The 21864-nt window shown below is 43.8% G+C and overlaps 1 protein-coding gene and 1 long non-coding RNA gene across 4 annotated transcripts in view; one reads left to right on the forward strand and one right to left on the reverse strand.

Moving 5' to 3' along the window:
• ror2 (receptor tyrosine kinase like orphan receptor 2) overlaps window positions 1-12485 on the reverse strand; it is a 39726-nt gene extending 27241 nt beyond the window's left edge. For 2 of the 3 annotated variants that reach the window (XM_023960377.1, XM_023960375.1), the window contains exon 1: window positions 11531-12485. Coding sequence is in view for 2 of the 3 variants with exons in the window: in XM_023960375.1 (XP_023816143.1) it covers window positions 11531-11594 (64 nt within the window). In the remaining variant the exon portion in view is untranslated. The remainder of the gene's footprint in view (window positions 1-11530) is intronic. The other variant, XM_023960376.1, reaches the window with a different exon arrangement.
• On the forward strand, window positions 1929-21569 carry LOC105355328. The gene is made up of 5 exons (XR_002874239.1): window positions 1929-3629; window positions 5995-6087; window positions 6177-6312; window positions 20826-20959; window positions 21032-21569. It is a non-coding gene; the product is annotated as an uncharacterized LOC105355328 (long non-coding RNA).
• Window positions 21570-21864: the final 295 nt, after the last annotated feature.

Genomic DNA, 21864 nt, shown 5'->3' on the forward strand with positions numbered 1-21864 from the left:
ACGGCTCTAGAAACAAGCAGAGTTATCTATCCCAGGGGTCTGTGGTTCTTTGACACCCCCTATTGTGTCTCTCTGGTTAGAGAAGAATAAAATGCTTTTCATTTTAAAAAGGAACATTTACTTTGGACTACAAGGGAAACTCAATAGTTACAGTAATCTGTTTATTCGTCAGTTAAACCACAGTATGGATCACTCCACCCGGCTCCTGGACTACAGTACCCATAATGCCGCCAACAGTCCGTCAAGCGGTGCAGCGTCACAGTTTACTACAGTCGTACTACAACATCTTAACCGCCTTGTACCACAGAAAATCATTGGAGGTCAGTACACAGATCGATATTCATCCTTAAGGTGCACTGGATATTAAGGTGGATTTTCTAACATTAATTAAAAAATTCATTCAAGAACATTCAAGGATTTTAAGAGTGCCATATGGTCCAAAAACATCTTCTATCTTTTAATTTGTAAATAAGTCATCTGAACTTATAAATATTTAGAAAAAAGCCTTATTTTCTCTTTATGTTTCTGCTTTATTATGCCTAAAACAAGAGTTAAAACATGTGAATCATTATAGTAAAAAAACATAAAAACAGACCTGGTTCTAATTTTGTAAAGGGTGAAGTGAGACTTTGTGGCTCAAACTGGGTTGAGGTCAGTGAGAAATTGACCCGGATGTGAAGGTTGTAGAGCCTGATTTATCCAAACAGCAAAGGTCAGCATGGATCTAAGAAGTTAACAGGAAAGCAACTCCTGCTAATGCTAACAAATGGATCATTTAGTAACATTAACACAGACAGGAATAATGAACGTCACCTGTCTACTAAGGCCAATGTTCAGAACAAACCCATCAGTTCAGAGTTAGAACTCAAGTCTGCAGTGTTCACCTGCGCTGCAGGTGCACTGAGCTGAGACAGGACAGGGAGGGGCTTATCTTTGTGTCAGTCCTCCTTCAGGAGGAATTTTAAAACAATACTTTCAGTTAGTTACGTTTTTCAAAAGCTCTGGTTCCTCTGAAGACGTTTCCCAAAGAATTCAACAACTCCAGCAAACCAAGTTCAAAGTAAAAGAATTGACCCACTCTGATGGGGATTTTGGTGTCCTTCACATGTTTTTGTGGTATTTTTCTGATGATGGAGCACAGATATAAAGAAAATTAAGATTACATTTGTGTTTCTGAGTATTTTTTATTCAAATCATTGTGAACCAGGTGAAAAAATGCTGTTCGGAAAAGAGCTTATATGTGATGTCGGAAATGCGCTGGGTGGGCCGTAAGCTTCCTGCTCCAAGCTCTCGGCAACCGGGAGCAAAGGGGGGCGGGGTTACTCCGCGCCAGCGGTCCCATCCACAACTCAGAGGTGAATTTACTGCTGCTTTGCAGAAACTATGTCCTAACAGCAAAAACACAACAAACAAAAAAACTGGTTGTTGCTAAAAACAACATAATTAAAAGAGCACAGTGAACGATTAGGCAATAGATCAAAAGATGATCGCTGTGGGACTTAAAGTTAAATTCTTTTAAAAAAAAGCTCAATTATCTTTTCTGTATTGAGTAACTGTCTGTACAAACAACCATCAGTTTGCCTGTACATTAAAATAGGAAAAACTGAAGCAGGAAAAGTAACTACGGCTCGTGAACACAACACACGTTCACTTTCTGTAGCAAACCTTTACTCGGTTCTGCTCTTGTAATCTAAATATTTTGATACTTTCACTATTCCTGAAGGAGCCATCAGCTTCATGAGAACCTTTTTCCTTTGTTTAAGACATTAGTTACATGTTGTACTCTCAAATGCTGCATTTAATGACCTCCCTGCTCCCCGGGTTTGTGGTTTTAACTCCAGCTGTCCAACATCTGCACAAGCTCTTCCCTGTGGTCCGTTTGACAGCCTTCCTCACCCCCCCACCCCCCACCCCCCAACGCCAGCGGAACCAGCGCACGCCGTGTCGCGTCCGCATGCAGTCGGACAGTTTGCTTGCTATTTGAAGAATGACAGTGTCAGCTAAATTCTTAACACACATTTCAGATTCACAACTGACAGTAACCCGCAATGTTTGAGCTGTGCACGTTGGGGCTGTGCACGTGTCCAGCTCAGGAACAGCCACGGAGAAAAAGAGGCGGGCTGACTGCTGGGTAACCCGCCGTTCCTCCTCTTCCTCTGCTGGTAGACCCCGAAGCTCCTCTCTCTACATGAACAAACAAAGCTGGCTGTTTCTCAACCCCATGGTAATTTAACTCAACCTTGTTTAGCTGTCTGTGCACAAAATGAACGTGCACGCTCTGCGCTCGCACGCTTTGTTATTGTCCAAACTAAATCAGAGAGGTTTTCCAGCAGGATGTTGGGTAGGTCTGCACCAGAACTGCCAGCTTCATTTTCCAGCCGTGGGCTCGGTGGAAACGGAACGGCTCGGGCACAGGAGCAGGAAACTGCTGCAGCACAGACTTCACCGTGAACGCGTGCTGACGGCGGCCTCAGAAGAACTCCTCTGACGGATCTGCACGTCCAACCATCGCAAAGAAATACAACAAGCCGACTAATTTGAGAGGTTTGGAGAGCCGGCCGCTTCCAGCTGTGATTGATTAGATGTATGACGATCCCTGGAAAACAGCGTTCCCGTCCGCAGCTACATTCCAGCAGCCTGAGCCTCTCCATGAAAGAGGCTTTTGAAAGGAAAGAGGCCCCCGCTCCATCTTCTGGGCTTTTCTCTAAGGGGCCTGCTGGCACACCTCACCACTTTCCTCCCCCCTCCTACCTCCTGCAGCTCAGCCCTCACACTTTATTCGCCTCCACTCCACTTCAGAGGGCTAATGTAGATCTAAGACTTTCAGAATGAACCGATTTTTTAATCACGTTTGCCACACCGGCATGAGGCGGAGCTAAGTCTGTCCAGGTTATTGTTGCACACCTTTCAGCCCATCCCTTCAGGGGTCGCCACAGCAAATCAGCTTTCACTGATCCGCACAGGTGGTTTGGCAGAGTTTTTTTATGCCGGATCCCCTTCCTAACACAATCCTGTATTGTATCTGGGCTGGGGACCGGCACAACTGAAGCGGGAAACGAGCCCTGGTTTCCCGTTCCAACCTGCTGCACACGCCCCTTTGACTCTTGCCACCTACTTTCCCTCATCTGTCAGTCCGTCCATCACCACGGCAAACAAGAAGGCGCTCGAGGCTGATCCTTGGTGCAGTCCCCCCTCCACCTTGATCTTCTCCTGCAGAACATGTTCTCCAGCTCTCATCCATGTCCTGAACATCTCCAACGTTCTTCTCTGCTGCTCTGGTCTTCCTCATCCAAACCACAGCTCCTCTCTCTGGATACTGTCGTAGACTTTCTCTGGATCTACAAAGACTCAATGCAGACTAGGCCTGCACAATAAATCGAAATTTATCGTTTTTCGCGATATCAAGCTGTAAAATATGCATATCGCAAAAGTCATTGAAAATTGCGATAAATGGTAACTTTGACTGTGATGAATCTATCTTATGGCAGCTTCAAGTATTTAACAAATCAAAAAAATCCATTTGACCAATCGGATGGACGCCTTCACATTGTTGACCAATTGGATGGAGCTACTTTATGTAGGATGTTCGCCTCCCATGTAGACGAGGGTCATTTGGAGTATAATTTAAGGTATGTTGACTCTTATTTAAACTGTTGCAGTCAAATGGAAATTATGTTTTTGGTTGTTTTGCTATTAATGTACCGCCAGTTATATCGTCATCGCAATATTGATCGCTAACATCAGGAAATCGCGAGTTTTCCTCGTATCGTGCCGCACTAATGCAGATCCACCTGACCTTCTCTGTTCTTCTCCAGAAACAGCCTCAAAGCAAATATTGCTTCTCTGGTCCTCTGCATGAATCCACACTGTTCCTCACAAATGTTCAGCTCTAACCTCCGGCTAGCTAAGCTTCCGCTACTTTTCCCTGGACTTCAATGTGTCCGATAAGTGAAGGAGAAAAGAGAGGATTGAGAAAACAGGAGTGAAGCTCACAGGGAAACACTCCCAGGCTTGATAAGAACAGGCTGCAGAGCAGAAAGGAATGTGTTGGAATGACGTACTGGTGTTTCAACAAATCACCTCACTTGTCCAGCACACAAGAACATGCCCTGGAATTGCGACACCCCACCCCCACCCCCATAAACGTCCGGTTAGGTGATTTGATGGAGGTGCTGAGGGTGGAAACAGCCCCCACTTGCCTAAAGCAGCATGCCATGCAGCAACTCGGGGAAGTTATGTGGCTCCAAAGACAAGTCTGCCTTCAGGCCAGCACTCAAACTGTTGATTCAGAGAAACTCCTCTTGTCTGACTGTGGATTTCAAACCTGCAGTTACTAAACGATCTGTTTCTCTCATTTCAGGTGTTCCAGTGTTTCTGTCTGTCTCGTGCTAAAAATTCACTAAACACCCAAAATGATTCGTTTGAGCCCCTTAAAAAAAATACAGTTAAGATGGTCTCTGCATGAATGTCAACAACCAGCTTTGTAGGCAATGATACATCTCAAAGCTTTAAAAAAAGTACAAGGTGTGTACAAAAAAAATCAAAAAATTTTAAGTTATAAAATATTTACAAAAGTCAGATAATTCACATGAACAGGTGAGAATGGGAAAATCCCCGTCTAAAGGCCCGTACACACCGGGACGAATATTCGCCAGCGTTTTTCAACACGTTTTTTGTGTTCACACCCAGGCAATTTTCGCTGACGATGAGCCGAGCGAACATGCAATTTCATTCCCTGACATTAGATGGCGCTTAATGTAAACAGAAATACTCCTGTACACAAGGTGGCGCTGCGCAACTTTACGCTTCTTAAAGTCACTTTTCACTCAGAAGAAAAGAGCAAGTATTTACGCGCTTGTCAGAATCATACAAAGAAAACATGAATATTTCCAGCACCAGTAGCTCTAGCTCCAGTTCCAGCGATGAAGAAATTATTGTTCTGTTGAGTGATGAAAGACGCCGATTTTGGGTACATCCCATAGTTACGAGAAGAGAAGAACATGGGGAGTTTTATCGACTGGTACAAGAGCTGAAAATGGATCATGAGCGTTTTCGGGGATATTTTAGAATGTCCGTCAGTGAGTGCATCTTCTTCGTCTTATTTCTTCGCGGCAGTGTAGACGCTACTTGGCGTATATCTTCTTCGCCGTGACGTATGTGTGCTCAGCAAGACAGTTTTGTGTTTTAGCACCCCCAAGTTGTATTTTACTGTAACTTCAGAAGCTCTAGACACGTGTGCAAAAGCGCCATTCTCATTGGTCGTATAGTTTTTGATGCGGCGCGTCAAACCAAAAAAACGAACCCGAGGCGTTTTTTTTTTTTAATGACGTTTTGACGCGTGGCGTTTTTCGCATCGGTGTGCACACTCACAGCAGCTGTCACACACACAGCAGTCGAGTATGAAGAAATGGAAAAAGGAAGAACCAACATGGAAACACAGAGCAGTTTAAAAATCTATCTTTTGACGTGTAGTTTGTCAATGTGATCTCTGCTGATGAAGCCGTTTCTGCTGCATGTTCCCTTCACTTCCTAAAGATATAGTCCCAGTAAGAAATTATCTGGATAAATGAGACCACAAACATCCATTCCCAACATCTGCTTAAAAAGTCTGCAAGTTCCCTCTCTGGCCTTTAATGGAGCGGTTCTGCTGCGTGTGCAAGTTCTGCTGGACACGTTACAGAACCACAGTGCCTCCAAACCTTGCAGTGCGCATCATCATGCGTTCTCCTGAAATGAATGTGCAGTCTGTGGGGTTTTATTTTGAAAATCCAACAGACTTTCTCAGTGATTTATCTCTTTCTCTTCCTACCTGCTCGATCGTGCTTCAGCAAACTGATGTGGTTAATAAACTCTCCCAGCAGAGGGCGTCACTGCTTCTGGGCCGCCTCACAAGTCTGTACTTGTGCGGAAAACCACACTTGCCCTAAGACTGTACTCGAAGAATCCACACAGCAGGTTAATATGACTAGACTCTAACATGGTTTATTCCAACAGGAAGAGCACACACGAAGCAGCAACCCCTCCACCCCTAAAATGTCTAAGCACCTGCTTCTCATCTCGCCATAAATTCCCTCAAAAGAAGAAAAAGTCAGTTATTAGATCAACGCAAACCTGGACTGCTTTGTTTGCACTGAACCTTGAAGACTAAAACAGTCCTGTTTCTGCTTTCAAATCAGAAACCTTGGATAAATCCTGCAGTTATGACACCACTCCGGCCTAAAGAAACAATAAAACTGAACTGCAGCAACGTAAGAAAAAGAAGATACTACAATCGGAAGACCCAAAAAGCAGACGGACCAATGGGAGTCCCAGGTAAGAAATTGTAAGCAGAACTATTCCAGACTCTACAAACACCCAAGTCCCCTCAGAGCTGAACTTCAGTCACTTTCCCGTCTCCTAAGGGGAGTCCCGAAGCTAGACAGACATGAAGTTTGCATTTATGATCAGAACAACAAGGCTGTCATCGGGGAGGCAGAGAAGCAATGACAGTAAAAGCAAAGGCGAGTGCTAATGCTAGTTATTAAACGTTCAGGCTGCAGCTGCTCAGAGGGATGTTGTGGACAGAGTCATGAAAACAAGGAAATGTCAGCTACTGTACTCCGTCCTACAGGTTAATGAGACCCTGCTGACAGCCTGTTTAGGACTTGGTGTACATTTCAGTTCAAGCTATTGTAGTGGAAACATGATTTCATGAAACTGTTATATTTAAAATAATGTTATATAAAGTAACTATGACATTTGGATTAGTGCAATGTAAAGGACCTATAACTTGCAAAATCAACTCTTTGAGCTTTAAAGTGTATTATGATGTTAATTTCACACTATAAACAACCTCAAAGCAAAATTTGTATCCATTCGCGCATTTGTGAGCATTTCTCTAAATACCAGCGCTCTGAGCACCAGCCCCTCCCAATCAATGAAAATGAGTGGGTCCTCACATTGTGACATCACAAAGTGAAGAACCGCCCCTTCCAGGAAGAGTCTGTGCTGCCAGCTCCGCCCCAAGGCTAACAGACACACCCACTTTCTCAGTGGAGCTAGCGGTGATTGGCTGAACATTTTCCTTTTAAATGAACAAACTGCACATCCATCTTTGCAAAAGTTCGGATGTTGTTCATTTTCGTGTGTGAAGCGCAGACACGCTGCCAAGGGCGTCTATAGGTTGACGTCATGAAATGGCCACAAGGAGTGAAAGGCGGAGCCTCCAAGAGCGAGGTGTCTTAAGGCCCGTACACACCGGGACGAATATTCCCCAGCGTTATCCGTCAGCGTTTTTCGCCACGTTTTTTGCGTTCACACCCAGGCGATTTTCGCTGACGATGAGCCGAGCGAACATGCAATTTCATTCCCTGACATTAGATGGCGCTTAATGTAAACAGAAATACTCCTGTACACAAGGTGGCGCTGCGCAACTTTACGCTTCTCAAAGTCGCTTTTCACTCAGAAGAAGAGAGCAAGTATTTACGCGCTTGTCAGAATCATACAAAGAAAACATGAATATTTCAAGCACCAGTAGCTCCAACTGGTGCTTGGTTCGGGGATATTTTAGAATGTACGTCATTATTTCTTCGCGGCAGTGTAGACGCTACTTGGCGTCTATCTTCTTCGCTGGTAAGTGTGCTCAGCAAGGCAGTTTTGTGTTTGAGCGCCCCCAAGTTGTTCTCATTGGTCGAATAGATTTCGACGCGAGGCGTCAAAAAAAAAAAACGAACCCGAGGCGGGTTTTTTTTTGACGCTTTGACGCGTGGCGTTTTTTCGCGTCGGTGTGCACACTCATATTGGTGCCCTTTGTTTAGTCACGAGGCGTTAAACGTCGGCGAAATTCGTCCCGGTGTGAACGGGCCTTTACTCCCACGTTGGAAAATAAGCAGCGCAAACAACTCATATTTCATAGAAAATGTGTTCTTTAGTGTGCTAAAGGTAATATATGATTATGATGGATAAAGTTTACTCTGAAAGGCTTAAGAAAATCAGGATATAGTGCCTTTAAATGCATCTATCAAATAAGCAGTAAGTGTACATGAATATAATATTATGTCATTATTTTACTTGTATTGGTCGTTTAGTGCTCTATGCAGACCAGCAGTCCTGAGAGAGACCCCCCCCCCAACACACACCTGTCCTGATCTGGGTATATATAGTTGCATACAGTATAGTTATGAAGTTTCTCAGAGGGATGCTGTGGACAGTCATGAAAAAAGGACATAAATTCAGTCGTCATTGTTTTCATGATATGCCATGTTGGAACCACATGGCATCAGTATGCAGTGAATGGTCAGAATCGGTCTGACTCTCTCACCCCTACCACTTGAAAGCGTTATCTTGATAATCTGTTAATGGAACGTTTTGAGCCTGCACAGTGGTGCAGTGGTTAGCGCTCTTGCCTCACAGCAAGAAGGCCCCCGGTTCAAGTCCCAGGTGGGGGACCTGAAACAGAACATGGGGGACCTCTCTGTGTGGAGTTTGCATGGGTGTGTGATATGTGTGACCCTGTGACAGACTGGTGACCTGTCCAGGGTGTCCCCTGCCTTTGCCCATAAGTGACTGGGATAGGCTCCAGCAGCCCCGTGACCCCAAAAGGGATAAACTGAAGATGAATGAAATGTTGGGGGCCAACAGAGGAATCTGATTGGTCAGTTTGTTACTTGAAAAGCGTGTACTACAGAAAAAAATGTGGACAAAAGAGAATTATCAAGAACATGTTTAAAAAAAGGTTTTAGAGCCAAAATGTTTATTCTGACCAATAGAACGACTAACAGCTGTTTATTTCTCTATTGAAGTCTCTGGGATTTTGGGTTCTTGAAACCAGCGGGAACTTCCTGTTTGGAACATGGGGGGGAGGGGTCACTCAGTCCAGTTCTCATATACAGTCACGTGCTGGCTCCTCCCACATGGTCTCCCTTCCTCGTGTACTTCTACATGCATTAAATGTATTTGTATCATCGATTCATGAGTGATTTTAGTACTTTCCTGAGCATGTGGAGCTTATATTTGAGATTCAATTTCCCAGCATGCATTTTCGTTATGGTAATGAAGGCATTCCTGTTCCTTGTCAGGTCCTCAGATGTTCAGATACCATCGGGTCCACATGTTTCACATTAAAGCCGCTGCAGCTTCGTGACTGTTTGTGCTGTTTTTGATCTGGGAAGGCTGACGGTTCCCATCCGGCATGAACGCCACGCAGCCTGTAGTCTGGACTCAGTTGGATATTAAAGCCTTAATAAAAAACATTCACCCGACAAGTGGTTCCTGTTTCATCCCAAACACAAAAAGGACAGGTAAATCATCACCTGGTTCCGCCAACGGTTTTCCCTGCCTGAAGCGAAAACGAAAGCTTGTTTGGTCTTCATGTTCCCATAACCCAGACAGACGGCAGTAAAAAGGTGGAGAAGCCGCTGCAGACGAACGCCTTCCCTCTTATCGCCAAGACTCACTTCAAAGGAGCAGCCTCTCTGGACTGTCAGATGCTATCACTCGCCTGTGGAGGATTCCCCCCCCCACCCCGCCTTGATTTTATCTTGGAGCTCACACAGCCCCCCCCCCCCCCCCCCCCCCCCCACAGTTTCCCTCAGGACAGAGCTAAAACAACAATGGTGCGCCCATAAAAAAAATAAAAAAAACAGGCACTTCCCCTCGAAGCTGCGGCCATTTGCTGGTTCAAAGGCCAGGTGACGATGGGGGGGTGGGGGTGGGGGGTGCATTTTCACTGGTTCGACACCACATGTGGAGTGGGGTACAGTGGACTGCAGCTCAGCTTGATAATGGGATTCAGTGACATGTTTAGAGAATGAAAATGAGTTATTCCTAAACTCTGACAGATCATTGAGTCGTAAAACCGTCAGAGGACAACGATTCATTAACGTGCTGGAATATTCTGAGCTTCCCGTCCTTCTGCTCTGGAATATTATTCTAAAAAAAAACAAAATAAAAAGAGGATGGAGGAGCACATTCCCATGTTTGAATCGGGATCAAAACCCAAACTCTGGGTGGATCTTCACACATCCACCTCAGGCTCCCTTAAAAACCGCCGTATGGGGTTCACTGTCCCGCTGAAGGCTGGCAGGTGTGCACGTGCACGTGCACACCTGCCAGCCTTCAGCGGGACAGCGAACCCCGCCAGTGTAGCTCATGCTCTGCAAAGAAAAACGTCTCCAACAGAGAGAACTCTGAAGAGCGGCTGGGGGTGGTGGTGGTGGGGTCCACGACTAATCTATATGAATGAGGGCTCAGGACCCCCCCCCCCCAAGAAAGAAAAAAAAAGCAGAGAGAAGATTTTTGCAGACATGGAGGCCATTGTTTACATATTCTGCTCTCTGCCCTTCATCCAGGGAGGAGGAGGAGGAGGGGGACTTGGTCTCATCCTTAAGGCTGAGATGCGGGGGGGGGGGGGGGGCTGTTAGTGGACCCCCTCTCATTTCCATTCTCTGTTTGGCAGTTCTCATTGTATAGGCCTTATCACAGCAGCAGGAAGCTGGACGTGTTGCAGGTTTGATTCCGGTGCTCTGGATTGTGTCAGACTGAAGTTCCTTTTCGGTTCCGCTCGTGATGCTGGGACTGAATCCTCACAGCTCTGTCTGTCCAAAATGGAGTCTAACCCTTTAGAAAATGACCACATGCAACCAGGACATGTGCCCGCACAAGGCTGCCGTTCCCACATTTCAGAACCAAGCACAGCGTTGCAGCAGTTCAGAGATTGTGTCCCGTCGTCCAAGTTAGGCTAAAGGGGTTCATCGACCCTCTTTCTACTCTTCCTGTAGCTGCCAGTGCAAAACTCCCTAATGAGATAGAGGCGGCTGTGGGAGGGGCAGAGTCAGTGTCGCAGCAGAATAGTAAAACCAAAAATGACAACACACTCCAGTTCAACATGACTGCAGCCAGACCCCCCCCAATAAAGACAAGGAGGGAACCAAAAGGAGGACAAGAAGTAAATTCTTTGTAACAGGAAAAGATAAAAAAAAGCAGGAATCACGGAACATCTCTGCAGTCTGCGGTTCTTCTTGCTTCCTTCTCCATCTCCAGCAGGAATCTCAGATGGGTCGGGGGGGGGGGGGGGGGGGGGGGGGGGGCTGTCCCGCAGCAGTAGACCCCTCAGGGCTCAGAACAAAGTTTTGACTCAAGCCTCAGAGGCCTCCGGGGGCCGTGACGTCACAGCTAATTATTAGCCGCGTCCTCACCCACTCATTGCACACAGGAAACCTGCAGGGATCTCAGTCTGCTGGGGTTGGGGGTAGGAGAGGGGGGGTGTCATGAATCAGCAGGACTAACACCCCCCACCCCACCCCTCCGCCCAGCTATGCATCCAATTAACATAACAAGGCTCGGTCTCTGACAGCGGCTGGATCGGGACAAAGGAGGTTAAACGTTGCCCTCTACCTCCCCCCCAGCCCCCTTTTTTTAGGAGAACACGCCGTTCTCCTGCAGGACTCAGGAGGAGTCAAACTGCAATGTTCCCAACTTCTCTGAAACTAAGGCGGTCTGCAGACCACACCACCGAAAGAGTTACGGTACCGGTAAGGGGGGGGGCACTCACCGTTCCTCGTTCTCGCCGGGAGCGAAAGGAGCATCAGGAGAAAAGTCTCCAGGAGGGGGGCCATGGCGTCCGCTAACTGCCCGGACTGTCCGGGTCGGCTCGGTCCGGTTCACTTTCTGTCCTCAAAGAAAGAAAGAGCGGCTCTTTCACCCCCGGGAGGCGCGCGCCAACTTCTGCTTCAAGCACGAGCACAAAGGTGCGTTTATCCCGCGCGCCTGCGTCCCAGCTGCGGGTCCTCGCGCTCAGAGGGTCGTGCCTGCATGCGGGTCCCTGGGAGAGCTCAGCCGCGTGCGCCGTGAGGAGGGTCCATCTGGAGTCGGACTGGGGGGGTCCCACTCGGGCCGGAACTGTTAGTTCAGCGGAGAAACGGACCGCGCGCGCGTTTGCTCGCCCAGTCTGGAAGTGATTAAAGCTGGAAGTGCGCCTCCCAGGAGCCTGACCCGCGCGTGCACAGGCGTGATGTCACTGAAGAGGCTGCGCGTGCACGCCTACGGGGCAGGGGGCCAGCAGAAACCTAGTCCTCCAGCTCCCAAAACCCTCTTAACTTCATAAACTCTTTTTTAAAAAAAGGGCAGTTGTGCCTGACTAAATGTTGTTTTGTTTTCTCTGTCACATTTTTGTGCACAGCCATACAGAACTAAAAAGGATCAGAATCATAGTTAAATCAAACCCATTTAGCACGTTGTTCTGTGAGCCACACATAAAAAAACAGTTTAAAGTTAAACTCCAGGAAAGCTTAAAGTTCCAACCAACAGAGCCGTTAGACCAGATACAACAACTTTACCATTATCTATACGTCTGAGGGGGACTGGGACTCTTTAGGACAATTTAAGGTAGGGCTCTGTTTAACACCAAAAGTCATTTAGTTCAGTGTCTTACTGAACAAAAACCTCCGAGAGCGGAAAAGTCCCACTTCAAGTTTAGAAAAATACACGTAATTTTTGTTTTTGTGGCCATTTTTAAAGACAACTTTTAGATATGTACAATAATTGAGTTATATAGTTCTACTGAACAAATTTAACTCTGCTTTTGCACAATAAAGTTCCTTTCAAAATAAAGTCCACCTTGTGTCAAATAAGATCCTCCTGCTGAGTCAGACGTGGCATCTTGGTCATCATGGTGCACCGTCGTCCTTTTTCTTCTTTTACTTTCAAATGTGAACATAACAACATTTCAGAGTCCACATTTATTTAAAATCTGAAGGTTACCTGTTAATGCAATTAACTTTGCATCTGAACATCAAGTCGACACCATTGTGTATCATTGAATGTGTGGTTTAAGCTCACTCTAATGATAAGCCACTCTGATAGTAGGTGTAATGCAAAAAAAAAACTACGGTGGCCCAGAAGGGTCACAACACTTTAGATTTCACAACATAACACACCAAAATTCATCACAACTCACAACACAAAACAATGACTCACAACAGGGGGGTATTCCAGAAAGTAGGTTATGCTAGTTACCACGGTAAATTTGAGGCTAAGGAAGCCGACAACCTCAGCTTTCGGTTCCAAAAATTGAGGTATGTTCCAGGGTATGCTTGGTTGCCATACCAACTCATGCTCTGAACATAACCTGGTCTGCAGGTTTAGTTGAAGGTTAGTTTGTTTTCAGAGATTGCCAAGTTTACCATGCGACTTGTTCGCTGTGGCGACCCCTGATGGGAGAAGCCGAAAAAAAGGAAGAAGTTTGTTTTCAGAGAGGTAAAGCAGCATGGCGTGTCCATTTAAAGATGATTTAGTGAATGAAGAAGCTCAGATAATACTTTTTCCACCGTGAGAGGTGATGAGACCACATATGGATGTTGGAAAAATAAACTTTTTTACTTTGATCTAACTTCATTATTTGCTTCAGTTAAGACAAATACTTTTTTTGAGTTCAGCCATCTTAAAAATAACATGTAGTTATCAGACATTTATTTTACTTTTATTCAAATTAATTCAATTAAGTAGGTGTAACTTTGGTGCTGCTGTTAGATCAGCAGTACAAGGAATAGTGGGATACCATTCCCTTTGCCTGTAGTGTAGGTTTTTGTCTAAATATGTTTACTTGTAGCCGTTGTACTGTTTGCCGAGTTATTTTGTTCTGTTATGTTTAATTCTTTCTGCACCATGAGTGAGAGGATGATAAGTTTATTCAGCACCACTAGTGCAACGTTATGGTATAAGACCTGAAGGGACAGTCTGTCATGAGAATTAAAGGCATGGTATATATTGTAAATCCACATTGTATCATTTATTTTAATTTTATAAAAATGAGAAAATCTGCAGCCTCTAACTTAGACATATGAGAGTTCAAAAAGTACAATAAATTAATATGGAAAAACATTTAATTTAATTGGAGTAATATGACATTTAGTTAGATAAATGTTTAAATTTGATTTGTAAAAACAACTATTGAGTTGGATAGATGTAAGAAATTAGGTTGAATAAATTTAACCCAATTACCAATTGAATGAATTCATTTAGGTTTTATATGTTGTACATACAGTATAAACATCACAATGAAAATAGAAATGAGATAGAAACTCTTACGTTTACTTTATCCGTTATTTCTCTCCAAGCACAAACTCTTTCTTTTGCTGATGATGCAGCCGTGTTACTTTTTTGATGGGCGTATAATCTTCATACGCCGTCATTAACATCTCCGACTCCGTCTCACTGAAGTATAGCGCTCTCTTTTTTTCTCCACTCATTTCCATGGTGACTCCGGAAATCGGCGATCCATTGAGAATGTCTTTATGTACCTGCTGTGCACGTGCATTAACCCAGGGTTACCAAGTGGAGCGTAATTACGCCAACTCATATCCGGTCTTTTGGAACCGACATACCCAGAGTAAGCAAGTTCAGGCGGATTTCAGCCAGAGTTCAGGGTTAAAGTCAGGCTAGTTTAAACATGCTTCCTGGGGCCTGTTTCAGAAAGGAGGTTAAGTGTAAACTCTGAGTGCGTTAACCCTGAAATCAGGGAAACCCTGGGTTTTCCGTTTCAGAATGGGAGGTTTGTTAAACCAGAGAAAGCAGAATAAGTCAAACCCGTTTCTGAAAGAGAGGTAACTTATACTCGGAGTCAGTGTCCATGGTTACTTACGCTGTGAACCTAACCTGGTCGGGAGCAGGTTTTATTCTCTAAACTCAAGGTTTCTGCCGGTCCCCTCCCCTTTTTAAAGACGAAGCGGTATTTTTCGCTTTAACCTTCATTGCCCAAATTTCCGTCACACAGAGACAAGTGACAAGAATGGCTTGTCCTTTTTTGGAGGACCCAATAGACGAGGAGGCTGCATTAATTCCTAGAGAATTACATTTACGTCGTGTGAGGATTTTGAGAAGACTCAATTTTTTGTCATTGCTCCATACGTTTTTGTTTGAGCGTTACCGTTTTTCATTGCAGTCAATTCCATATATACAATGAAAACAACATTATGTATTGCTATGTAGATGTTTCATATGTCAAATATTGTCAACATGCCTACATCCATGACATGCTCATATTTGACCTGATTGAATTATGTTTTTAGACTTCATTTTTAGCTGCTGCCATGTTCTTTTAATTCCTGCAGGATTGCATCTACATGAAAATGAAATCAGGGACATTGAATTAGATTAATGTAACAATTATTTTATGGAAACACAATTTGCTAGCACTGCTTACTTTCTTAATCCCATATAAACCTATACCACTTGATCAATACAAGGGTAGACAAAAGTTCACTTTTAAAAACACAATTGCATGTATTAATATTAAACTGACCAACGTTTGCAAGAGGGGGAGGTTAACAAAAAAGTCAACTAAACATTACCGACGTTAAAGGCATTTTTCCCCCTGATTGGTTCTGTACACTATGCAGCATTTCATGCAATTACACCAGGAATAACACTTCAAAAGTACACCTAAATATCGCCATTTTTTATTTCACTCCTTACGCTATTTACAAAGTTATTACAGTCAATATTTTATAACAATGATTTAAATGCAAACTTACGCATTAACTTGAGCAGCTATGTTTTCCACGCTAACTGTCTCTGTTTTGCAGATGCAGCGGTGTTGCTTTTCTTCGGGAATATGTGCTCATATTCACTGTAACTCTGCAGCAGCACGTCAAGTTCAGCTGGCGAAAAATACGCAGACCTCTTTTTTTCCACGGTTGCCATGGTGACTCGTGATATCTGCGCTCCATTGATAATGGCTTCTTATAGTCGCGGTGCGCACGCTTAACTCCGAATCAGTCCACTCAGAGTTGATTGACCTAACTCCGATCAGCTTCTCTGAAACAGAAAACTCAGAGTTGTTAATCTCCCGATTGACCAACTCAGAGTTCAAGTTTAACCTCAGAGTTGGTTGAACCTCCTTTCTGAAACAGGCCCCTGGAATACCCCCCTGGAAACAATAAACCACAACACAACACATTAACTCACAACACGAAACAATGACTCACAACAGGAAACAATAACTCACAACACGAAACAATAACTGACAACATGAAACAATAACTCACAACATGAAACAAAAACTCACAACACGACACAATAACTCACAACACGAAACAATACCTCACAACACGACACAATAACTCACAACACGAAACAAAAACTCACAACACAATAACTCACAACACGAAACAATAACTGACAACATGAAACAATAACTCACAACACGGCACAATAACTCACAACACGAAACAATAACTCACAACACGACACAATAACTCACAACACAAAACAACAACTCACAACACGAAACAAAAACTCACAACACGAAACAATAACTGACGACATGAAACAATAACTCACAACATGAAACAGTAACTCACAACACGAAACAATAACTCACAACACGACACAATAACTGACAACATGAAACAATAACTCACAACACGACACAATAACTGACAACATGAAACAATAACTCACAACACGACACAATAACTGACAACATGAAACAATAACTCACAACACGACACAATAACTCACAACACGAAACAATAACTCACAACACGACACAATAACTCACAACACGAAACAATAACTCACAACACGACACAATAACTGACAACATGAAACAATAACTCACAACACGACACAATAACTGACAACATGAAACAATAACTCACAACACGACACAATAACTGACAACATGAAACAATAACTCACAACACGACACAATAACTCACAACACGAAACAATAACTCACAACACGACACAATAACTCACAACACGAAACAATAACTCACAACACGACACAATAACTCAAAACACAACAAAATAACTCGCAACAAGAAACAAACACTCACAACACACAGTTATTTTTGTTATTTTTTTGTGTGTTGTGAAATCTAAAGTGTCGTTTTGTGACCCTTCTGGACCACCGTAAATAACCCCATTGTTTTGCTCAGTAATCTGACATTGAATATCTCAACAACAATGACAACATTTAATTATCTAAAACAAATGAACCACTATTCAAATCTTTAGCCTTTTTTTCAAAGTCAAAGAGCCACAACGGAGGGATGTCAGAGGCAAATGTGGCCCTTGAGCCTCAGATTGCAGACCCCTGTTTTTGGTTATAATTGCTGTCATTCACAATGTTCTGGAAAGTTAGATATCTACACACGGTAAGATGAATTTGGGAGTTCATAACGTTTGCTGAAGGTTTAGCTGGAAGTGGTCCATGAAGGAAAACTTCTTTCAAACTGAAACCTAACTGATCAGACAAATGTAGCCTCATCGTGACTAAATGTGTTTCTTTAATGCCGTGTCACAATTCTGATTTTTCCTGGAAAACATAACCATTCTAAAGACCATGGCACATTTTTGAGGATCATAAATTAAAGCTGCACATAAAAGAAACAGAACAATTTTTATTGCAAGTTTGAGAACAAAAGAATCAAAAAGTGTCATTTTTCCAGAGATGGAATGCAGCTCTTATTTTCTCCTTCGTTTGTGTTGTGCTGCGTAAACTGTTCCATAACAGTGTTGGTTGGTGCTATCATTTCAGAGGTTGTTTCAGAGGCGAATTGCAGACAAATGGGTGCAGTTTGAAAGGGTTAGGCCCAACATTCCGTTCTAGAATTTGAAGCCAACCCTGAAGTTTGAAATGTAGCAGCTCCTCCGGTGATCTCTGGAGGCTGCTTTCTTTTTAATGCAGTCTGTTCTATTTTCTGCTTTAGACCCAAGCGATTTATGTAACCCTTGTGCTATCTTAGATGACCCCCCCCTTCCATTGACGTGTTCTCCCTACCATGACAAAGGTGGATAAAGGTGGAAAGATTTCATGTAATCCATGGACACCAGTGAAGATCACAAATCATTGAAGAAAAAAGCTTTAGCGCACTGTCTAGTGGGTCTAGATGACCCAACTCCCAATGTTGAAGTGCCTAGGATAGCACAAGGGTTAGAAGCTGTGTTTATTTTTAGAGCTCAGATTTGTGCTTTACTTGGGCGTGTTTAGTAAGTTTTTGCCATTTTTCTTGTATGGGTGAATAAAAAAACTCTGACCTTACTTTGTCCTGCCCAAATCCCCACTTTTGGGAAGTTATTAAAGATAGTGGAGTAAAATCTAGTTCACATGGCCAACCCACTTTAGTCTTCATTTTCTGAATTCAGAGGTCTTTGGGTGAGATCAGAGATTAACACTCCAGTGTGTATGTCTACATTCACCTGCCACTTTATTAGGTACACCTTGTTAGTACCGGGTTGGACCCCCCTTTTACCTTCAGAACTGCCTTAATTCTTGGTCAGCAGCAGTACTCAGGTAGGCTGTCAGAATCAGAGTCAGAATCCTTTTTTATGGTCATTGTACATGGTGATACAATGACATTGCAGCAGCCTTGGAGTGGTGAATAAAATAAAATAAAATGGAATAAAATAAAAAATGAAAATAGTGTAACTCACATGTCTAAACAAAAATGTACAATATTTACAGAAACAATTGAATTTTACATACGTATGAAAAAATAGAATGGAATGAGTAGAGTTACCAGAAGCACAGCATAGTAGATATACACGTTGGAACCATGTGGCGTTGGAACCATGCTCAACTGGTACTGAGGGGCCCAAAGTGTGCCAAGAAAATATCCCCCACACCATGACACCACCAGCCTGAACCGTTGATATAAGGCAGGATTTTTTATGATGTTGATGTTAAATTCTGACCCAACCATCAAAATAGAGACCCATCAGACCAGACAACGTTTTTAAATCTTCTAGGGTCTAGTTTAGGTGAGTCTGTGTGAATTGTAGCTTCAGTTTCCTGGTCTTAGCTGACAGCAGTGGTACCCGGTGTGGTCTTCTGCTGCTGTAGTCCATCTGCCTCCAGGTTGGACGTGTTGTTCAGAGACGCTCTCCTGCAGAACCCGGTTGGAACCAGTGGTTCTTTGAGTTCCTGTTGTCTTTCCATCAGCTGGAACCAGTCTGGCCGTTCTCCTCTGTTTGGCATCAACAACGCATTTCTGCCCACAGAACTGCTGCTCTCTGGATATTTTCTCTTTTTCTAACCATTCTCTGTAAACTCTAGAGATGGTTGTGGGTGAAAATCCCAGTAGATCAGCAGTTTCTGAAATCCTCTGACCAACCCGTCTGGCACCAACAACCATGTTCAGAGTCACTTCAACCACCTTTCTTCCTCATTCTGATGCTGGTTTGACCTGCAGCAGATCGTCTGGACCATGTCTACACGTCTACAACCACATACATAAACAAGAATATGTTGGTAAAAAGATTTAAAATTAATCAGGAAGTAAATAATCCGGTTCTGGCCAACCTTGTCCGCTTCTCTTTCTGTTGTGTCTCTACTGACTTTTGTGCTTCCACACAGATGAAAAATTAGGCCTATGAGAGAAAAAGTATTGAGGAAACTCCAGAAACCATCTGGATGATCCAGAGGAGGATTGGTCCAAAATTGAGACCAAATTGGAACTCTTTGGTAGAAACTCCACTCTCCGTGTTCAAAGGGAGAAGAATGCAGAGTTTCATCCCAAGAACACCAAACCCACATGAGGGTGGAAATATTATGGTTTGGGGCTGCTTTTCTGCAAAGGATACAGGATTGATCTATGTGAAGGAAAAAATAAATGGGGCCATGTTTGGTGAGATTTTGGTAAATTCTTCTTTTCTTAGTGAAAATAGTGAGGATGAATTGGGCTAGATCTTACAGCAGAACGATGTTCTTAAACACATCGCCGGGGCATCAAAGAAGTGGATATTTAAAAGGTTCTGGTGTAGTCTACCCAGTCTCTGAACCTCAATCCTACAGAGAATCTATGGAGGGAGTTGAAAGCCTGTGTTGCTTAGCAACAGTCCTCAAACAAGACAGCTGCAAATCTGAAGAATCCTTCTGAAACATGTTTTTGCCCCATTGTAATAGATTTCAGTGTGATTTTGTAAATGAAGAAGGTTCTTCAGTCATGGGGTACCTCAGGGCTCCGTACTCAGTCCAATCCTGTTCAGTCCAAACGTTCTTTAATTGGGTTACATTTTAAGCAGAACCTCATTTAATATTTCTAAAATCTGAAACAATCTGTCTCAATGACACTTGACTTCAAGATCATTTTGATGAATATCAGAACATCTCTGAGAAGCCCCCAGTTGGCCTAAAAGGCAGTAGCCAGTGTTTTGATTAAATGCTAGATGATATTTGCAATGGAAGTCTAGTTTCTTTTCAGTGCTGCCTGTGGAACTAATGTACATCTTTACTCACAGAGAAACTCAAAATGTTGAAATTCCATCCTATCACAGATCCATAATTCCAAACAAAGCTCTTTCTGCTGCTGGGTTCGATTGTTTCTGGAGTTTCCTCAACTGGAGCAGGAAGCTTCAGGCATCAGGCTCCTCTTTGGACTCTTTAATTTGGGACAGTCACCCTTCTCATTGGAGACCTGTTCTGTTTTCATGAACGTAGATGTCATTGCTGCAGATGCTAACGTGAGCCAACAATGCATTTTAAATGGTCTGATGGTTTTGCTCTATTTGTGGAGCACTTATGAAACCAACTGACCAAACATCCATCCACTACAACCAAACCTGCTTAATCTCTTTTGGGGTCACGGGTTGCTGGAGCCTAACCTAACTGTTTGCTAGAGGTGGGGTTCACCCTGGGCAGGTCACCACTCTCTTGCACACATTCACACCTCGGGACAGTTGAAGGACATCTATCCGATGAAGCTTGAGGACAGTGGGAGGAAGCTGGAGAAAACCCGATCACGCCCCAGAAATACAAGCAAACTCTACCCAGAAATGTCTGTTTGAGTTGAACCAGCGAGGCGGGAGTGCTAACCACTACACCACCATGCACCTCTTCTCAGTGACACAGGTTCCTGAAAGAGCCAACAGGTGGTTTCTGGACTACGTTGGATCAGATGGCTGCTTTGGTTTCAGCTGCAGGAGTTTAACCCGGCGATGAAGACAAAGATGAGCAGCGGTTATCAGAAAGACTGAGGTTTTTGTTCTCTGTGCATCTTTGTATTGCATACATTTATCCATCCTAAAATGAATAATTTTCCTCTAACAGCATCATTACCTGGGGTGGGGCTGACTGAGGACAGAAACCATTCAAAGAAGACATTTGATGGGAACAGTGGGATGAGTTTGGTCTGAAGTGAGAACAGACGGGTGATGGATCACAGAACCGTACCGACAGCTCCACAGTCATCTGCAGACAGTCCAGTTAGCAGCAACTATCCATGCTATGGTCTGCTTGTGTGGCGGAATCAATGAAAGGGACAAAAAGACAAGCTGGTGAAGAGAGCTAGCTCTGTCCTGGGCTGTCCCCTGGACTCAGTGTGTAACACTCTACAGTTCATCATTCATAGTCTTAAGATTATTGTCGTGGGTTGACTATGGAACACAAATGAACAAATGAACAACCAATTAAATCAAGATTTGTTCTTTAACCATCATAATTTCATTGAACCCAGTCACACTCCATGAATCGCGCTCCCGATTACATTATAGGTCCGTGCACGCGTTTACGATGATTCCCTATTGTCCGTCTAGCGACTCCCACCTGTGTGCGCGTAAGCGCTCCAACGTAAACAATTCCTCCCAAAGTCAAAAGAAACAGAAAAACTGAAATGATCTCACCCCGTCCTTCGGGTTAACGTCAGGGAGTCTCATTTTTCTCATGGTCACTTTCCAGCCACGTCCTTCCCCAAAAGAAATTAATAATAATCCCCGCGGCAGAAGTTGGAAAGGTGCGCGTCAGATCCTCCTCTGTGACTCCCGATGGTCGGTTTCCGTGGTATTCCGTGCGTGCTTGCTGTTGGAAGGGCCCTCTTAGTCTCCCTTTCCGTCTTGTCAGAGTTTGAACTCTCCTTAGGCTTTTAGCCCACCTTGTCTGTCCCT

The sequence above is a fragment of the Oryzias latipes genome, chromosome 12 (genome assembly GCF_002234675.1).
Source record: "Oryzias latipes chromosome 12, ASM223467v1".
NCBI lineage: Eukaryota > Metazoa > Chordata > Actinopteri > Beloniformes > Adrianichthyidae > Oryzias > Oryzias latipes.